The 22,338-nt window shown below is 35.2% G+C and overlaps 1 protein-coding gene across 1 annotated transcript in view; it reads right to left on the bottom strand.

Moving 5' to 3' along the window:
• The window catches only part of DNAH12 (dynein axonemal heavy chain 12), a 229,243-nt gene that overhangs the window by 72,293 nt on the left and 134,612 nt on the right, over nt 1-22,338 (bottom strand). Inside the window, exons 36-43 of the mRNA XM_049715390.1 lie at nt 14,557-14,676; nt 13,046-13,234; nt 11,194-11,345; nt 8,014-8,152; nt 6,827-6,993; nt 4,480-4,735; nt 2,448-2,747; nt 1,586-1,764 (exon numbers count right to left, since the gene is read on the bottom strand). Of these exons, the coding sequence (XP_049571347.1) occupies nt 1,586-1,764; nt 2,448-2,747; nt 4,480-4,735; nt 6,827-6,993; nt 8,014-8,152; nt 11,194-11,345; nt 13,046-13,234; nt 14,557-14,676 (1,502 nt within the window). The remainder of the gene's footprint in view (nt 1-1,585; nt 1,765-2,447; nt 2,748-4,479; nt 4,736-6,826; nt 6,994-8,013; nt 8,153-11,193; nt 11,346-13,045; nt 13,235-14,556; nt 14,677-22,338) is intronic.

Raw genomic sequence — 22,338 nt, 5'->3', positions numbered from 1 at the left:
AAAAAAGTCTACAAACAATAAATGCTGGAGAGGGCGTTGAGAAAAGGGAACCCTCTTGCACTGTTGGTGGGAATGTAAATTGATACAGCTACTATGGAGAACAGTACGGAGGTTCCTTAAAAAACTCAAAATAGAACTACCATACAACCCAGCAATCCCACTACTGGGCATATACCCTGAGAAAACCATAATTCAAGAAGTGTCATGTACTACAACATTCATTGCAGCTCTATTTACGATAGCCAGGATATAGAAGCAACCTAAGTGTCCATCAACAGATGAATGGATAAAGAATATGTGGCACATATATACAATGGAATATTACTCAGCCATAAAAAGAAATGAAATTGAGTTATTTGTAGTGAGGTGGATGAACCCAGAGTCTGTCATACAGAGTGAAGTAAGTCAGAAAGAGAAAAACAAATACCGTATGCTAACACATATACATGGAATCTAAAAAACAAACAAAAAAATGGTCATGAAGAACCTAGCGGCAAGACAGGAATAAAGACGCAGACCTACTAGAGAATGGACTTGAGGATATGGGGAGGGGGAAGGGTAAGATGGGACAAAGTGAGAGAGTGGCATGGACATATATACACTATCAAATGTAAAATAGATAGCTAGTGGGAAGCAGCCGCATAGCACAGGGAGATCAGCTCGGTGCTTTGTGACCACCTAGAGGGGTGGGATAGGGAGGGTGGGAGGGAGGGAGACGCAAGAGGGAAGAGATACAGGGATATAAACCGATCCACTTTGTTATAAAGCAGAAACTAACATACCATTGTAAAGCAGTTATACTCCAATAAAGATGTTAAAAAAAAACAACAAAAAAACTAAAGTCACAGTCAGATACCATTCCACTCTCCTTCGACTGACAAAACTTACCAAGTCTGGCTATCCTAAGTGTTGTGAAGGGTGAGAAACAATGGAAGCTCTTAAAAACAATAATTATTTTTGAAGATACTTTGGCAAAACTTAGTAAAGTAGAAGATGCTTACATACCATGACACAATAATTCCATTTCTAAGAATATAGCCTAGAGAAGTTCTTACACATGTAACTAAGGAGACATGAATGTTCAAACCATTTTTTTAATTACATAAACTAGAAATTACCTAGAAGTCTATCTCAGAAGAATGACTACATTCTGTTAAAATTATACAATGCAGTGCAATACAGTAGTAATAATTCATCTTCTGTGAATTTCACAAACAATCTAGAATAAACCAACTTGCAGAGGAATGTGCACAGTATGCGACATGCAAAATAAGACTGCATATATGTTTAGGAACACACACAAAGAAACACATGAGTTTCTTTTTATCCCCGTAAGGTACAATAGGGATGCAGTGAGGGAGGGCTGGCTACCCAAGGGACTTCAAATAAATTGCTAGTATTTTATGCCCTTTTTTTTTAAATCAAAGTATATTGATTTACAATATTGTGTTTAGTATTTTATGTCTCAAGCTGGGTGATGGGTACAAGGTTGTTCATCATAGTTTTATCTTTTTGTACATTTTAAATATTTCACAATAAAATTTTATAAACAGTAATTTTAATCATCAATACCAAATATAGGTACCTAAAAATGACAAGATTCATTCTTGTTTTGTGAGTTTGATTATACTCATCTAAGCATTGCTCCACGATGTCACTAAAATCATGAATATTTGGAATTTCAATATAAACTCTGTCATCTCCTTCAAAGTCAGGATTCATATAGTCACCAAACAGGAGATTTCTTAAGTCCTCTTCAGTTACCTATAAAATGGAAATCAACAAATTATATTAAAATTTAAAATTTTTTCTAAAATAATTTGAAAACAAAAATTTTTCTGAAATAAATTTAAGAAAGTTTAAAATTTTTTTCTAAAATAAATTTAAGAAAATGTTACACAAAATTTTGTTTTATCTATGTTATGGGATGATTATCAATTAGATAATTCTTTTAAATATTAGGATAGTAAATAATATACTTGTAAAATTAACACCTGAAATTATATTATATCCTTAGGAAGTAAAAAGAAAACAGTTTTTTCTATCATATAAGCTTTTTGCCCCCAGGGGCAGGAAAAGTCATTCTGAGCAACTCCCATTTTGTGAGTCATTACTAAGGGATGGTCACCATGTTAAGCACCTTATATCTATTATATCATTCAATCCCTATCATATAACTTCTATGTTATACACATAATTCCTCTGAAAGCAAATCTTCTCAATATAAATACCTATCTATGAGGAAAGTTAAAAGAATATGATCATTAAGAAATAATAGTTTGTTATAAAGCAGAAACTAACACACCATTGTAAAGCAATTATACTCCAATAAAGATGTTAAAAAAAAAAAGAAGTAATAGTATTCTTTCAAAGATAAATTGATTGTAATAATTCATGCTATTGGATTGTTTTAACTTAATATATTTTTAATCACTAAATATACTCACTGGTGCATTCCCTTTCCTCAAATGTGAAAAGATACTATCAAATGATTCTTTAAAATGGTCTCTTATAACATTTTTGGTTAGAGTGAACAGCCAGCATCGGTCATTATCATTAATGAGACGATCATAAAACACTCGGAGAACCTCATGCACAAACAGACGGATCATAGTGTGCTTGTTCTGCACGGCATCTCTTTCAATGAGCAAGCAGCCCCGGATGACACGTGAAAAATCCCGCAAGTTGAAAGTGTAATGAGATTTTGTGGGAGTGGGCAAAAGATTTTCCATGGATTGTTTATATATCTGAATATGAAAAAAGCAACAAAGCAAAAATAAAATGCTTATAATCAGCAAAGTCAATAATACAAAGCCAACAACAATGTAATATACTGTAAAAGACAGTATATTATATAAAATATTTTATTTATCCTATCAGATCATATTGACTTGGAAAATTGTATAGTACTGAGTCTAATATAGCATATATCTATTTCTTTTGGTTTATAGCACTCAACCAGGCATTACAAAGTTGAGGGAACTTATTATTATCTGATTCCATCCAAGCTCAAGAAGTGACAATGCTTTTATTTCCCAGTAATTATGGTTGTTCCATTTAAAGGCGAATGACCTGGGATTAAATAGTTAACAAAAACTTTAGTAGAAAGTGAAATCAGATAACTCATTCTGAAGCGTTAGAAATGAAGAGGATGATGAAACAATTTTCTTTGACCACCACTGACTTCAAAACAAATCAACGTGTTCTCTCCCTTCCCTTCTCTCTCTTGTTTTCTCTCTCCCCTCTCCTCCTCCTATCTTAATTGGCTATAATATCAAAATGAAGTATATTTTTACTACATGCTGAATTCACCAAATGAAGTTTAACATCCTCTTTAAGAAAGGTAAATTAAACCTTTTATAATATAGCCTGAAAAAAAATCCAAATGAAATTATTTTTTATTTATATATGTTCTCTAATTCATCTCCCCTAATCTCCACACATGGTAGGTCTACAATACATCAAAGACAGAAAAAAAAGAGGATCCTTTCTGTATCCTCTTTTGCCTAACCAACTCCCCTCTCTTTCCAAGAGATGCCTGAAATATAACTACCATATTTTATAAATAGAAGAACTTTTCTGTATAAGTACAGAAATTATAATAATGTACTATCTCTTTGCTCATAGTTTCTCTATTTTAACAACCCAATTTTCCACCAGAACAGGGGCAGAAGAACTTTAGAAAGATACAGTGCTCTTGGAAACTGATGGAATGATTCTAGGGAGCTTTTTGCTTCTGGTTGCAGTGATGCCAAAGTGAACCCCACTGTATCAAGGATCCAGAAAGCTTAGTTCAATGAGATTATCACTAAATTACCTTAGATACATTTTTTTCCCTTTTACCATCACCGATGAGGCTGGCTCTGGCCTCTGAGCAGAAGCAGGTAACACACCCTGAATAAGTTAAGGGCTGCTCTTTGGCCATACGGGCAATCTTGTTTTCTAGTCCCACCCTTGTATTCTCTTTTTTTTTTTTTTCACTGCTACTCCTAAGTTATGTGGTCTGGCAAAAATAATGTATTCATAAGCTTCTTAAGTTTCTTTTTTTTTTTTTTTTTTGACGCAACATGAAGAATGGGAACGAAGAGAGAGAAGGGAAAATTAGTAAATACTAGAGTAGGGACCCAACAATTAGGGAAACACCCACAGTATGGCAGATATTGGTTCTGGATGATTTCCTTATAATAACCTTGTGAAATAGGTATTATCTCCCATTTTAGTGATTAAAAAGTAAGTTTCTGGAAGGTCAAGTTACTTGCTCAAGGCCAGATAGCTAGGAAATAGCAGTCAAGACTCAAACGCAGTTAGATTCCCCAATTTCAAAGCCTATGATCTTCCTGTTCTCAAGCCTTCCTAACAGCTTCTCTGACACTGAAGACTAAAGTGGCTAAGGGAAAAAAGAAGTTAAAAAAAACAAAAAGGAAGGATCAAATAAGGATATATGTAGTACTAAAACACTCTATTGCATTCTTTGCTCACCTCCATAGTCCCATTGACAATTTGGTTCCCAACTAAAAAGTACTCTGGAGGAAATTCTCGAGTCCTAAGGTAGAATGCTACAATTGATGAGAAGATTCGGACCATGGTTTCATCACTAAAAGTATTAATAGTGCAGATGTTGAAATGTCTAATAAAACGGGGAGTGACTGGATTTCTTCCACCACCTGGAGGGCCCATGGCAGCAATCAGTTCTATGTCAACCAACGTGATTTTACTTGTGTCCTTAAGGTCATACCTTGAAAGCACATAAAAATTCCAAAACGATCAGTTATAAAGCCAACAAGATGGATTGAAAAGTAGATCTCCTTAGAAAATTAATCTGATTTTAGCTTCTTTAAATGGAAGAAGATTAGATAATGCTTGGAGTAAGAGAGAAGTTTTTTTTTAAGGATTTCTATAATTTTTCTTTTTTTTTAAATTGAGGTATAACTGACATAACATTATATTAGTGTCCGTGTACACCGTAATGATTTGATATTTGTCCAAATTGTAAAATGATCACCACAATAAGTCCAGTTAACATTTGTCACCGTACATAGTTACAAAATTTTTTTTCTTGTGATAACTTTCAAGATTCACCCTCCTAGCTACTTTCAAATATGCGATACAGTATTATTAACTATAGTCACCATGATGTACATTACAGCCCCTGACTTACTCATTTTATAACTGGTAATTTGTATCTTTTGACCCTCTTCACCTATTTTGCTCCCCCTATCCCCCACCTCAGGCAACCACCAATCTGCAGAGAAAACTTGTTTTAAAGCAGCACTCTATTTCTCCTTTCAGTGACACTGATTCTGTTGCCCAGATTCTGAGTATCTAGAAGGTCCCTTCCTCTTGCTCTTGCCTTTCTTTTTTTCAGTTCTTTCCAATTTGACTCTCCTTTGCCTCTTCACACTCCAAATCCAGAAGTATGGATGAGAGATCAATCTTTTTTGTGAATGGTTACAGGTAAATGACAATATGTCCCACTTTGCCTAGGACAATTGTTGTTTGTGCCTGTCCTGTAGTAACTATTAACACTCCCCTTTTTCTCTCAGAAATGTCCTGGTTTGAACAATAAACTATACACTTATTCTACTTACAGCTAAGTCCTGATTTCTTTTTCTCATCTCAAATCTTATCTTTGGAGCACAAAAGAATGTATAAATAGAACCTATACACAATTTTGTTATATAAAAAGAGACCCATTAGGGAATAACAAAGCTTCAAAGAAGTTTTAATCAGAAGGGGTATACAAATGACTCAGTTTAGCTGGAACCACTCAAAGTGAAAAGCTGCTTATTTCCAACAGGTCATAAAGTCCTTTAATATTGAAGTTCTTGCAAAAAAGGGGGGTAGTTATGGAAGAAATCTATATAGCCAGTTCTTAGTCTAAAAGTACCATAGAAAGTATGAAAATATGACTTGATTTTTGGCAACAACTCTAGTAACTGTCAATAAGGGACTGGTTAAGTAAATTATAGCAAGATCCACAAAACTAAACAGTACTAAAAGGGAACAAAATGAATGAGACAGACAAATAATATCGATAAATATTTAAGTGCAAATAAGTTGCAAAAACATTATATGTAATATGGGTCTTTTTTTAATAAAAATATATTTATATAGAAAAAAACCTTGGAAGAATAGGGAATAAACTATTAACAGTGGTTATCTCCTGGAGGCAGGATTCCAAGGGCATGCAATAACAACAACAAAAATATAATCCCAAAATATGACTTAGCTTCACAGTTAGGTTACCCTTGCCTTGAGATAAAAATCATGGCATATTAGGGATTAGGAAAGTATTTTAACAGGAGGAAATGAAGAATTATTAATCCGAACTAAAAGATACAATGTCTTATTTGTTGGAAACTAACCATGTCATCATAAAATAGGGTGGGAGGAATGGAAGAGTTATCTACGAAATTGCTGTCAAAACCAAGCCATCCCAAGGATACAGTAGTCCCAAATAGTTATAGATAATATAAAGAATTTTAAAATGGTAGAAACATAGGGTGCTGATTACGGTTACTTAGGTTGGAGACTACCCACAAATTCTCAGTGCTGGTTGATGGTAAAAGATGTAATTTGTAAATTATATTTAATAATTGAAAGTAGTAGATAAAAAGGACAAAAATTAATACTGGATTATTCTTCCATGGTATAAAAAGGTATAGAAAAGTCTTCTAAAATTTTCTTTATAGGAAAATCTGAGCAACCATTTTCTTCCATAAGTAATTTGAGAAAATGTATTATTTTGATATGAGAAATTAAAATAGAAAAAGAGAACAAGAAATAACTTCAGCATGGCTACTTAAGACTTTAATTAAATAGTTACCAATTCCCACAGTCAAAAAACTGTCGTAATAATTCAATAGGAGGTTGAGCTCCATATTTCTCCAATGCAGGCATATTCATGTCATCTATAAAAATTATGCACTTCTTTCCCATAGGTGGTCCAAAAACTCCTTTGCGTCTTTTATCCAGCCTAGCCATGATAATGTTCTAAAATATAAAAAAGAAATAGTAGTATATTTAAAGCCATACTTAACACCAGAAAAAAAAAAAGAAATTTAACAGTCTAATTATGTAAGGAAATAATGCCAAGCAACACTATGTGCATGTTTATTCATTTATATTTATTCATTTTAGGGTTATACCAAACTTCATATTCAACATCATTCAAAGAGCATATATTGAAATCCTTCTATGTGCTCAGAATTGTTACATGTTTATATGTAACCAATTGTTACACCTATTTATATATTTATATTGTATACACACATATGCACACACACACACAAAATATTTTCTATATTGGATACCCCAACATATCTATTAACTTTAACTTAATATCTAAAAGCACTAATCTAAATCTGTAGTATTTTGAAATTAGGGAATTCTACTGGCTTAAAACAACGAAAATGAGCACCATAGATCAGGAGAGAATGGACAGATATAAATTTAGGAATGGATGATAAAAATGGTGATTAGAAAAGATCTCATGCAGTACTTTCATCTTGGTACCTCTGGGGGTAAAGGGTGGGATGCACAGTTTCCTGTCACAGAAGATCATACAATAAACAGTATATGGTTTGAAAGATCTTTCACTGACAGAACTTCAGTAGGCAGCAAATACCCCTAGGGGACCATCTAGGAGAGTCTCGAAAGAACAAGTTTTCTCTCTCTCTCTCTCTCTCCCCTTGTCTCCTTCTCTCTCTCCTTCCCTCTCTCTCTTCCACCCTCCCTCTCTTCTCCTTTACTTCTCCAGTTAAGAAATCAATTGTTGCTTCTTGGGCTTGAAAAAAATGATGACAAAGCTCAACAATTCAGTATTAATGCAAAAATGTTCTCTTGAACTTTTGTCCTTAAAACTTACTTGTAATGCCAAAAAGAAATTTTGAAGTTTTATTTAAATTCATAGAGGATTTACACAGCTGCTCATTTAAAATACAGTTTTAAATGCTAATCAAAAAGGCAAAAAAATTAATAACTATAGACCCATGTTTCTGGCTTTTAACTAACCTGAACCTGATTGGCACTGGTCCGTGCGGAGAAATTAACATAAAAAGGAAAGTACAGGTCCTTTTCCAAGTGATTCATCAGCTTATTCTTCACATACACTGATTTTCCTGTACCCGTTGGACCCACAAAAAGTAGCGGCCTTAATGAAACAGTGAACATATCATTCAAAAGGAGAAAAAGTCAGAATACATTTCAATTAGAGGAGGCTGGATTTAGTTGAAAACCTAAATAGTAATCAAATCAACTTCATCCAAAAACTCACATTTCAATTTATCATTGTAATTTCATAAAAGACCGGTGAAAGTAACAATTGGCACAGTTTTGCTTACTTACTGAAATTTAAATAGTAACAAACTATTATTTGAACAAATGTAACATTGCTATATGCAAAAACACTCATAAAACGAGTAGTAACATGCTTAACTTTTCAGGAAAAAAAAAAAAAAGCCAAAGTTTGTCTCCTCAGAAAAGTGATGTATTTGTACTTTTTAGTTAGAGATACAGGCAAGAGGGTGCTGTGTGGAATAGACTAATAGGATGATGACAATAAGAGAGGTTGAAAGTGTTTCGCAGTTATCTCAACAGCACAAAGTTTTTGTGAGAAACTAAATAACAATGAATTCTAAAGGTAACGGTTATATATGCCCATTAATAGCATTTTTGAATCAAGTCAGTGTTACTAACTGAAAATACTTGTCTAAAAGCAAACTCTAAGGAATTCCCTATTCCAAGGGCTTCAAAAGCAGGGTTTCTCATTTTTGAGTGGTCTGAACTAATTTTAAAGGGAAAAAAAAAAATCCTAAGAGTTTATGTTCACAGAACCCTGGAGAATCCCAGTTTGAGACATACTGAATTAAAAATTAAATACTGTCACTTTAATTGACAACTTGGCATCACATGCTACATAAAGACAAACACAAAGGCTGGCACTAAAACTGAGCAGCAGTAATCAGGTATAAAGAGTCATCTATATGACCCAAATAATGATAATATTAATTTTTAAAATTATCATTGAAGTAGAAACATAAAATTAATACTATAAACAAAAAAAGATCATTTAGAACTACAGTGATGCCTGAGAATTCATCTACGCTTTCCAGTCTGAGTAACACGTTATGGAAAACTATTTATTAAAATAATTTTGCTAAATAAACACTGTTCTTAACTTGAGGTCCATGGATCAAACTGAAGAAATTCTTAGACAATATTGAGAGTTTGTGAACTTAGATGACATAGAGTTTATACCTTTACTTTCACTACCCTTAACTAAAATGGAGCAATTTATAATATAGTACCTGTGTACTTTATTATCAATAATAATATTGTTAATATTTGTCATCAATAGAAATCACAGATATTATACTAAATATTACAATTGTTAGAGATATCTCAAAAATATCACTTATGCCCATTGCTTCTTCAAAATTATGATCATCATCAGACTCACTGCTGGATCTTATTATTTAATGTGTTAATAAAAAGCACATTATTACTACTATAGCTCAAATTTGTTCAATATTTTAATAAATATATTTTAATATGTGGTTTGCTTTATAATCCTATGTTTGTACTTATTCATTCAAAAGCATTATTCTGACAAATGGTTCATGGAACAAGAGAATTCCTGTACCAGGAATTCCCCAGCATTGACAAGTACTCTCCTTGCTTAATGAAGTTTTTAATATTAGCCTCTAAATGCAAAAATGCAACTATGGGTACAAAATAGGGATAAAATAATGTTCCCTCATAAGCTATTTTTCTTTTTTTTAATAAACAGCATAAAACTGTCACAAAATTCACGCAGAAACAGGTTCTTCATCAAAAACAATAAACCATGACATTCATGCATATAATGTAAGCTTGTCCAGTTTAAATAATATTTTTTTAATAATTTTATTTATTTATTTTTTTACTTTTGGCTGCATTGGGTCTTCATTGCTGTGTGCAGGCTTTCTCTAGGTGTGGCGAGCGGGGGCTACTCTTCGTTGTGGTGCGTGGGCTTCTCATTGCCATGGCTTCTCCTGTTGTGGAGCACGGGCTCTAGGTGTGTGGGCTTCAGTACTTGTGGCCCACAGGCTCAGTAGTTGTGGCTGACAGGCTCTAGAGCGCAGGCTCAGTAATTGGGGCACATGGGCTTAGTTGCTCCGTGGCATATGGGATCTTCCCAGACCAGGGCTTGAACCCATGTCCCCTGCATTGGCAGGCGGATTCTTAACCACTGCACCACCAGGGAAGCCCCAGTTTAAATAATATTAATGATAAATTATGGCTAGTGTTTCAAAGAAAAATAACTATAAAAGTGTTATTAAGAAAATTGGTATGGATATGTCTATGGTACGTGTTAGGCTTTTCATCTTTTTTGATGTGCTCTTCTTATTTAAGTCTGAGTCTTTTATGTTCATCTTAAGTTATGAAGAACTAGCACAGGACAGATCTCAAAAATGCCAAACGGGAAAATGTGGATCATGGTTAGTCTTATCCCTCAGGAGTACAATGAACCTGTGAGTAGAATGCATACCTTTTTAACAGTAACACTGTAACTGACTTTTAATCTGCTATTACAAATAAAAGAAATAAAAGATGGCTTATGAGGCAACAGAGTATGATGGTAAAGACTTTGAAGTGGGCAATAGGAAACTTGGATTTCAGGTTTACCACTAGTAACAGATGTCACTATGGAAATGTCAATTAGTCCCTCAGGGTCCTAGTTATCTGAAAATGGATGACCTCAAAGTTCACTTCAAAAATCCTATGATCCTGGGCTTCCCTGGTGGCACAGTGATTAAGAATCCGCCTGCCAATTCAGGGGACACGGGTTCGAGCCCTGGTCTGGGAAGATCCCACTTGCCATGGAGCAACTAAGCCCGTGCACCACAACTACTGAGCCTGCTCTCTAGACACTGCAAGCCACAACGACTGAGCCTGCGTGCCACAACTACTGAAGCCCGTGCACCTAGAGCCCGTGCTCCGCAACAAGAGAAGCCACTGCAATGAGAAGCCCGCACATCACAACAAAGAGTAGCCCCCACTCGCCGCAACTAGAGAAAGCCCGTGTGCAGCAACAAAGACCCTACACAGCCAAAAATAGATAAAAATAAAAAAATTATTTTTAAAATCCTATGATCCTATTAGAAAGGTACTATAATATTTAAAATGCATGTTTATAATAGAGTTTCTTACTTTGCATAGGTAATGCTCAAATCCATTAGAAATGTATATCTAATTGTATCCATTGTAGGGACTATGATATCTTGAATCTTGACACATTTATCTCCTAAATTAGTACTTTTAATTAATTCATTCCAGTGGATCCAGCGACCTCGGTTTTTCAACTATAAGAGAACATAAATTTTAAAGTATTATAACCATGCACTTGCTATCTAAAAGGCTCTTTTTAGCACAGTTATCATATTTGCTTTTAAAAACTTTACAGCCTTTTCCTCCTTTTTATTGTGAAATACAGTGGCTTCTCTTGTTGTGGAGCATGGGCTCTAGGCACGCGGGCTTCAATAGTTGCGGTGCATGGGCTCAGTAGTTGTGGCTCGCAGGCTCAGTAGTTGTGGCTTGCGGGCTCTAGAGTGCAGGCACAGTAGTTGTGGCACATGGGCTTAGTTGCTCCGCGGCCTGTGGGATCTTCCCAGACCAGGGATCTAACCCGTGTCCCTTACATTGGCAGGTGCATTCTTAACCACTGTGCCACCAGGGAAGTCCCTGTCCTCTTAACACTCTAATCTTTCCAGGCTGCCTTCAAGATGTCCTTGTGCATATATCAAGAATTTATCTGAGAGCCACTCTGATGTGGCTGAAGTTACAATTGACAGGACTTTGGCTTAATGTTTTCATATTTTAAAGTAAATGGGCAATAATCTAACTAGAAACAAAATATCAAATAAACTCATATTTGTTTCTCTAAAATTATTCTCTTTGGCATATTGATCCAGGCTGATATTCAGCCAGGACATATTGGAATGGCTGGACTGATTGTTACATTATTGAAGTTCTTCTGAACCAGGGGCTAAATAGCTGCTGTCTTGATACCCTAAGTGATCCTGATTAGGGAATCCACCCTCCCCCACACAGATATCTTCCTCTCCAAGTTGTCCTGCCCTTCCCTGGAGATCCTAAAGCCTCTCACCATCAATCAACAAAAGAGTTAGCACCTGGCAAAGAGGGCGGTCTCTTGGACTCCAGTCCTATGGCTGGCATCTAAGAATCTTTAAATATTTTCTGGCAAGTTGTATATGTATATGGTTTGTGTCTGGGTGACGGTAATTTTGCAAGTTTGGGTGAGTGTTTCTTCAGTAATTCATATTCTTAATTTCTTAGGTTTTAGCTTTTATTTTTATCAAAGTTATTTATGCACTATTTTAGAGTCAAAAGTTTACACAGTTAAGGAAAAACAGCAGTTTCCTACTCTTTTCTCCTAACAGCAACTACCTTTGCCTCTTTAAGCTGGATATTTTGATATTTACCTTCAATTCTTAAAGAATATGCTTGTGTTATCACTTCTTGATTTTTTAGTTTTAGAGGTTATTCTATTCACTTCCCACTGTGACTAATGAGGATGAAACTCTCTTTCTGGTCATATTCTTAAAATTCTGTGTTAACATGGTTTTAGGGAAAGATTTCTGCACTGGCAATCAGGAGAGCTGGGTACAAGTCCTGGCTGTGCTAGTCAGTTGTGTTTCTAGGTTTAGGTAAAATTGTAATAAGTCTCTATCCAGATCTTATGGCTCTGTGAAGTAAAATTTTCATGAATCAAATAATTATGCAAATGCTTACTGTTTAAAAGAATCTTCTTGTGAATTCTTTTTTAAATTGGAGAAAATAGATTTAATTTAAATCTGAAATTATAAAATATTCTCAAAATAAGTTTATACTGTCCACAAGTTATAGGAGGAGAAACTGAAGAGAAGGGACTAAAATGCTAACCACAGGAGTCAAAGTAACTCTAGGATGGGAACCCACTTTTGACTGCTGATCTAAGACTTTGTGTTTTACAGCTTATCATAACAAGCATTTTATATCATACCTCATACATGTAGTCATAGACTAGGCCTTTTTCATCAAAGTGGCATTCCCATTTACCCACAGAGTCAGGTATTGGGTTGCTTTCATCTTTTCCCAATATGACTAATCGTATGTAAATGTCAAAAGCAATGCGACCATCTGTATCACAACTTCCTCCAATGGACCAAATCAAAGAAAATATAAAGCAAGCCTGTTGGTTAAAAAGAAAAATTAATTTAAACTATTTAAAAGGAAATTTTAACAGATTAACTCAAATATAGTACATTAAGTTCTGATTAATCTACTTGGAAAAGGTCAGATTTACAAATAAAGTAGAATGGAGCACATCTAAGTCACGTAACGAATCATTCCTCTGGCACTATGTATCTAAATTAAAATTCTCATGCCAAATGACCTAGGAATTTCTCTTTTAGGAGTTTATCTTCAAATATATTCCCACTGGACAAAACGATATATGTACAAGAATATTTACTGCAACACTGTTTGTGGTAGCAAAATATCTGAAGCAACCCAAATGTTCTTCAATAGAAGTCAGCTTAATTGGAATATGCTACATACACTGGAATACATGTAGCTATTAAAAAAAAAAAAAAAGGTAACCCAATACTGATATGGAAAGATCTCCAAAATATATTGTGAGAAAAGATGCAAATCAGTATGTATAGTATGCTAACATGTATAAAATATGTATACATATAGAAGAGGATATGCATCAAATATCTCTAGCAGGCTACATGAGGCACTGGTAATAGTGGTTGCCTTGAGGGTGGCTGGGGGACTGGTATGGGTAGAAAACTTACTTTTGTCTTTTGCTCTAGGTACATGCCTTATCTAGTTAGAAAAATCTATCAAAAATATTTTAAGAGAAAATTTTCTGTGGCAACAAAGTGAAGGGAAAACCGTGGGAGGGAACTGCTATTATCACAGAGTAGAAGAGAAGATAGATTGAAAGAGATCGAGGCATTTGAGAATAAGGTGGTGGATAGGAAAGTAGCATAGACCAGGGAAGAGTACAGAACACCTCTTTCCTTTGGCTCCCTGAGAGCCTTATTCTCTGCTATTCTCTGATCTCTAGACATTAACTAACCTGGACCACTGACTCCTTCCTACATATATCCTCTATGAATTCTGCCTGCAATGCTCCACCCAGCTGGTTGGAAGCCTGCTCCTAGTCTTTTGTAGCCAGTTTGTTGTAGCCTACACTCTAGCTTAACATTTAGACAAGATCAATTCACCTGAAGTCTATATTGGTTTAATATTGTCACCTTATTGTTTATCAAATTATGATCTTTCATAAGTAATAGGGTGTCTTGATTCATTCTGACATATTTTACTTTCTCTAAATCGTTTTTTAAATCAGAATACCAGGTCAGGGCAACTTTAATGTCTTCAGGTATTCTTTTGGTTCTCACCAAAAAACAGCTCTAGGTCTTGTAATGTCTTTCTCAACACAAGTTTGCCAGAGGCATATTTTATTCCATAGTTAAAAAACACAATAAGTATAAAACCAACCATAATCCAAACACGAATGTGCTTGCTGGTAGGATCGTTTTCTACCACGTTACAGAGGAGGACTTCAAAGAGGCGTGTGAGAGATACAACTACATTGCTATCGCTTGTAGGAATCAGTTCCTTCAAAGTGAAAAGAATAAGATACTTTACTTTCATCTTATTTACATAATAAAAGAAAATAAACATTTCATTTTAAAAATGTAGTTTTCCTAAGGTCTTTATAAAATTTAAACTTAAGGAATTTAAATTGTAGGCATGATAAAAATCTCTCAAATATTTTAGTCTAGCATATTACATTACACAGTTGTGCAAAACACATTCTTATTCTGAATTCTTTGAGAAATGAAAACTAGTAAGAGAATAAACAATGCTCTAGAGATAGTAGAAATGAAGTTTATAACACCCATTTATTCATCTGTTTATTCAACAAACATTTATCAAAAATACAGTATACCTATATACCAAGCTAGGAGATATGAAAATAAAACACATGATCTCTGAAAAGAACTGATATTGAAATTAAATAGACTAAAATAATATGGTATAATAATGACATGACAGAGTAAGTCCCAAGGTAGTGGGAGGCTACTAGAATACTTGGGATAAACAATTAGCCCAGACCCAGGTAGGAAGACAAGGAGGGAAATAGGAGAGGAATAATCAAGGAAGATTTCCCAGATGAAGGAATAGCTGAGATGAATTTGGAAGGAAAGTGTGAGTTAACCAGGTGCAGAAGGGAATAATGTTCAAGGCAGGGGAAACAACATATATACAGACATGGAGATGTGAGTGGACACAGAGTATCAAAGAGATTCTGTAGGATGTGAAAAGAGGGTGTGAGAGAGGAATGGCAAGAAATAAAACCTGAGAAGCAGACCGGGGTCAGATCCTGAAAGGCTTTATAGGCTATGTTAAGGATGTCATGCTAAGACGAAGAGGGTTCCAATGGAGGGTTTTAAGTAGGGGAGTAAATGGAATGAATTTGTGTTTTGGAATCCTCATTCTGGTAGCAGGATGTAGACTGGACCAGAGTAGCTCTATTGTATTGATTCAGGTAGGAAATGATGAAAGTCAAAACTGAAGCTATTATGGGGGTTGGTCAGAGGAACTGCGATGGAGAGGAGAAGACAGATACGAAAGTTAGCAATGAGGGAAAAACCAATAGATGCTGGGGACTAACTGGCTATGGAAAATATGGGAATGAATTATGAAAAGAAAATCTATCACTCATTATCAGAAAGATGAAGTTTATTTTATTTATTTTTTTGCGGTACGCGGGCCTCTCACCGCTGCGGAGCACAGGCTCCGGACGTGCAGGCCCAACGGCCATGGCCCACGGGCCCAGCCACTCCACAGCACGTGGGATCCTCCCAGACCGGGGCACAAACCCACGTCCCCTGCATCAGCAGGCGGACTCTCAACCATTGCGCCACCAGGGAGGCCCTTATTTTGTATTTTTTTACAACGTATAGTATTAGCTTTAAAATTTTAAAAACTGAAAAATGATTATTTGTATATTTTTTCTATGAGACGTTGTACAGAATCGTCATAAAGTGAAATTGTCTTTTATTTTATGCAGGGTATTTTTCCTATCTCCAAAATAGTATTTTAGGATGAAAATCTACTGAATACTCTTTTCCCTTCTCTATTATGTGGTGGTCCCCAAAAAGATATATCCCCATCCTAATCCCAGGAAGCCACAAAGGTGATCTTACTTGGAAAAAGGGTCTTTGAAGATGTAATTAAGTTAAAGTCTCAAGATGAGGAGATCATTCTGGATTATCTGGTGGGCCCTAAATTCAAAGTCATAAATCCTTATAAAAGTCACATAGTGGAGAGACACACAGAGTAGAAGGCCATGTGAACATGAAGAAAAAGACTAGAGTTATGCAGGCACAAGTCAAAAAAAGGCTGGAGCCAAAAGAAGCTGGAAGAGATAAGGAAAGAGTCTCCCTTAGTGCTACCAGAGGAAGCACATTCTTGCCAACACCTTGATTTCAGACTTCTGGCCCCAGAACTGTGACAGGATAAATTTCTGTTGCTTTAAGTCACCAAGTGTGTAGTAATTTGTTACAACAGCCCCAGGAAACTAACACAATATGTAAAGTTTTCTCACAAAATACTATATGTATATGTGAGTTTTTAAAGGTACATATTTAAAATCCTTTTATTATTTATTTATGTTTTTGGTTGGGGGGCACTTGGCTTGTGGAATCTTAGTTCCCTGACCAGGGACTGAAGCCAGGCCCTGGCAGTGAAAGAGCCAAGTCCTAGCCACTAGACTGCCAGGGAATTCCCTAAAATAATTTTAAAATATGGGATTTTTAAATCTTCACTTACAGTAGTTTTAATCCAAAGAGTATAGCTGGAATAAATTTTACCTCTGGGTTATTCGGATGTAACTTCAGCAATATAAAACCACAGGGTGGTGGGGACTTCTCTGGTGGCGCAGTGGTTAAGAATCCACCTGCCAATGCAGGGGACATGGGTTTGAGCCCTGGTCTGGGAAGATCCCACATGCCGTGGAGCAACTAAGCCCATGTGCCACAACTACTGAGCCTGTGCTCTAGAGCCCACAAGCCACAACTACTGAGCCCATGTGCCACAAGTACTGAAGCCCATGCGCCTAGAGCCAGTGCTCTGCAACAAGAGAAGCCACCACAATGGGAAGCCTGTGCACCACAACGAAGAGTAGTCCCCACTCATCGCAACTAGAGAAAGCCCACAAACAGCAATGAAGACCCAACACAGACAAAAATAACTAACTAACTAAAATAAAATAAAAACCAAAGGTGGATATTGCTATAATGGTGCTGTGTAAATCACTTTTAATTCAATTATAAAAGCTAAACGACAGGGCTTCCCTGGTGGCGCAGTGGTTGAGAGTCCGCCTGACAATGCAGGGGACATTGGTTCGTGTCCTAGTCTGGGAAGATCCCACACGCTGCTGAGCGGCTGGGCCTGTGAGCCATGGCCGCTGAGCTTGCGCGTCCGGAGCTTGTGCTCCGCAATGGGAGAGGCCACAACAGTGAGAGGCCCGCGTACGGAAAAAAAAAAAAGCTAAAGGACAAAAGTATTAAAAACAACTATAACTAAATTATGTTAGTGGATACATACTATAAATAAATGTTAATTGCGACATCAATAGCCTACAATGTGGGGAAAGGAGGGATAAAAGTGGAGAGTTCTTACATATAAATGAATTAAGTTGTTATCAGCTTAAAGTACCCTGTTTTAAGATAATATATGTAAGCTCCTTGGTAACAACAAAGAAAATACTTATAGAAGTTACACAAAAGAAAAAGAGGAATCAAATCCTATCAATATAACAAAACACAAAGGAAGACAGCAAGAGAGAAAAGAGGGACAAAAGAACTACAAGATAAACAGAGAATAGTTTTTAAAATAGCAATAGTAAATTCTTTCCTATCAATAGATAGTTTAAATGTAAATAGGTTAAACTCCCCAGTAAAAAGATACAGAGCAGCTGAATAGATAAAAAAACAAAGATCCAACTGTATGGTATCTATAAGAAACTCACTTTAGATTCAAGGACACACATAGGCTGAATATGAAGGGATGGTAAAAGATATTCCATGCAAATCGTAACCAAAGGAAAGCAGAAATGGTTATACTTAAATAATATGAAGTAGACTTTAAGTCAAAAACTATCTCTAGAGACAAAGAAGGTTATTATTACATAATGATAAGATGATCAATTGCATAGGAAGATAAAGCAACTGTAAATACATATGCACCCAACATCAGAGCACCTAAGTATATAAAACAAATACTAACTGATACGAAAGGAGAGACTGATAGCAATACAATAATATTAGGAGACTTCACTATCCCATTTTCAATAAGGGATAGAATATCCAGACGGAAAATCAGTAAAGAAAGAGTGAACTTGAACACCATAGACCAAATATACTTAACAGATATATACACAACTTTTCACCCAAAAGCAGAAGAATATACATGCTTTTCCAGTGCAGAAAGAATATTCTTTAGGATAGACCCCATGTTAGATCACAAAACAAGTCTTAAGGAACTTAAGAAGATTGAAATTATACCAAGTACCTTTTCTGACCACAATGGATTAAAACTAGAAATCAGAAAAAAAAAAAAGAGAGAGAAAATTCACAAATATGTGGAAACTAAATAACATACTCTTGTACAACCACTGGGTCAAAGAGGAAATCAAAAAATATCCTGAGACAAATGAAAATGGAAACAATATATACCAAAACTTATGAGGTACACCAAAAGCAGTACTAAGAGGAAGTTTATAGCAATGAACACTTTCATTAAAAAAGAAAAATGATCTCAAATAAACAACCTAATTTTACACCTCAAAGAACTAGAAAAATAAGAGCAAACTAATTTCACAGTTGGCAGAAGGAAGGAAATAATAAAGATCAGAGTAGGAATAAATCAAATAGAGACTAGAAAAACAATAGAAAAAAAATCAACGAAACTAAGAGTTGGTTTCTTAAAAAAATATACTAAATAAACAAACCCTTAGCTAGACTAACCAAGAAAAAAGAGAGAAGACTCAAATAAATAAAATCAGATATGAAAGAGGAGACATTGCAATGGATGACTCAGAAATAAAAAGAAATAATAAGGAACTATTATGAACAATTATATGCAAACAAATTGGATAATCTAGAAGAAATGGATAAATTCCTAGAAACATACAACCTACCACAACTGAATAGAGAAGAAACAGAAAGCCTGAATAGACCAATAACAGATAAGGAGATTGAAGTCGTAATCAAATACTTCCCAACAAAAACTTCCAGGGCCAGATGACTTCACAGCTTCACAATTCTACCAAACATTCAAAGAAGAATTAATAAAAATCCTTCTCAAACTCTTCAAAAAATAGAAGTAGAGGGAATACTTCTGAACTCATTCTCTGAAGCCAGCAGCCAGAGAAAGCCACCACAAGAAAAAAACAAAAAACCAAAAAACTATAGGTCAGTATCTCTGATGAATGTAGATGCAAAAATCCTCAACAAAATACTAGCAAACTGAATTCAACAACTCATCAAAAAGAGAATACACCATAACCAAGTGGGATTTATCCCTGGGATCCAAGGTTGGTTTAACATATGCAAATCAATCAATGTGATGCAACACATTAACAGAATGAAACATAAAACCACATAATCATCTGGAGAGATTCAGAAAAAACATTTGACAGAGTTCAATATCCATTCATGATAAAAATCCCTGCAACAAAATAAAGGCCACTTATGAAAATCTCAGAGTTAAAATCGTAATTGGGTAAAACTGAAAGCTTTTCCTCTAAGATCTGGTACAAGGCAAGGATGCCCCCTCTCACCACTTTTATTCAATACAGCGCCAGAAGTACTAGCACAATGAGACAAGAACAATGAGACAAGAAAAAGAAATAAAAGACATGCAAATCAGAAAAGAAGAAGTAAATTTATCTCTCTTTGCAGATGACATAATCCTATTTGTAGAAACCCTAAAGACTCCACGGAGATGGGAGGGAAGGGGGACACAACATTTTAGAACTAATAAATTCAATAAAGCTGCAGGATACAAAACCAACTCACAAAAATCAGTTGCATTTCTTTTCATCAACAATGACCTATTTAGAAAGGAAATCAAGAAAACAATCCCATTTATGATAGCATCAAAAAGAATAAAATACTTAAGAATAAATTTAACCAAGGAAGTGGAGTATCTGTACACTGAAAACTATAAAACAGTAATGAAAGAAACTGAAGACACAAATAAATGGAAAGATATTCTGTGCTCAAGGATTGGAAGAATGTCCATACTACCCAAGTGAACTACAGATTCAATGCAATCACTATCAATATTCCAATGACATTTTTTACAAAAATAGAAAAACCAATTCTAAAATTTGTATGGAACCACAAAAGACCTCAAATAGCCAAAGTAATCTTAAGAGAGAAGAGTAAAGTTGGAGACATCACACTTCCTGATTTCAAACTATATTACAAAGCTTTAGTACAAAACAGAATGGTAGAGGCATAAAAACGGACATATAAACCAGTGGAACCGAGTAGAAATAAACCCAACCATATATGGTCAGCTGATCTTTGGCAATGGTGCCAAGAATACACAATGAGGAAAGGATAGTCTCCTTAATAACTGGTGTTGAAAAAACTGGATGTCCACATGTAAATGAATGAAATGGGACCCTTACCTTGCACTAGACATAAAAATCAGCTTGAGATGGATTAGACTTAAATGTAAAACCTGAAACCATAAAACTCCTAGAAGAAAACACGGTGGTGGGGGTGGGGAAGCTCCTTGACATTGGCTTGGCAATGTTTTTTTGGATACGACATCAAAAGCTCAGGCAAAAATACAAAAATAAACAAGTGGGACTACATCAAACTAATAAGCTTTTCTGCACAGCAAAGGAAACCATCAAAAAATGAAAAGGCAACCTACTGAATGGGAGAAAAATATCTGCAAATCATATATATAATAAGGAATTAATATCCTAAATATATAAGGAACTCATACAACTAAACAGCAAAAACACAAACAACCCAATTTTTTAAATGGGCGTAGGACCTGAATAGACATTTTTTTTCTGGAGACAACATACAAATGGCCAACACATATATGAAAAGCCACTCAGCCTCACTAATCATCAAGGAAATGCAAATCAAAACCACAATGAAATATCACCTCACACCTGTTAGGATGGGTATTATCAAAAAGATAAAAGATAATAAGTGTTGGTGAGAATGTGGAGAAAAGAGAACCCTCATGCACTGGTGGTGGGAGTGTAAATTGGTCCAGCCATTATGGAAAACAGTGTGGAGGATCCTCAAAAAACTAAAAATAGAACTACCATATGATCCAGCAATGCCTCCTCTAGATACAGCACCAAAGGAAATGAAATAAGTACCTCAAAGAGATATCTGTGTTCCCATGTTCATTGAAGCATTATTCACAATAGCCTAGATATGGAAACACCTAAGTGTCCCCTGGTGGATGAATGGATAAAGATACTGTGGTATATATATAATGGAATTATATTCATTCTTAAAAAAGAAAATCCTGCCATTTTCAACAACATAAACAAAACTTGAGGACTTTATGCTAAGTGAAATAAGCCAGACATAGAAAGGAAAAAGCTGCATGATCTCACTTGTATGCAAAATCTAAAAGTTGAACACATAAAAAGAAGCAGAGAGTAAAACAGGTTACCAGTGGTGGGGAGGTGAGAGAAATGGGGAGATACTGGGCAAATAGTACAAAGTTACATCTATGCAGGATGAATAAGTCTAGAGATCTAATGTACAACATGATGACTTTAGTTAATAATACTGATACAATATGTATCAGTACTGGAAATTTGCTAAGAGAGTAGATTTCAGGTGCTCTCATCACACACATACAAAAGTATGTTAACTATTTGAGGAGATATGTTAATAAGCTTGACTGTGGTAATCATTTCACTACATATATGTATATCAAATCAACATGTACACTTTAAGTATTATAACTTTTATTTTTAAAATTAAAAAATTAAACGCATGCACACACATACACACACACACACACACACACACACACACACACACACACACACCCCAAGTAGAAGTATAACTAGGGAAATGTAGATAAGATCAATAGATATTATCAATGTCAATATCCTTGTTGTGATATTATAATACAGTCATGCAAAATGTTACCATGGGGAGACATTAGGTGAAGTGTATGTGGGATCTCTCTGTATTATTTCTTACAACTGCATGT

The sequence above is a fragment of the Orcinus orca genome, chromosome 10 (assembly GCF_937001465.1).
Source record: "Orcinus orca chromosome 10, mOrcOrc1.1, whole genome shotgun sequence".
NCBI classification, from domain to species: domain Eukaryota; kingdom Metazoa; phylum Chordata; class Mammalia; order Artiodactyla; family Delphinidae; genus Orcinus; species Orcinus orca.
The sequence above is the reverse complement of the archived record's forward strand: the minus strand, read 5'-3'. Positions and strand labels throughout refer to the sequence as shown.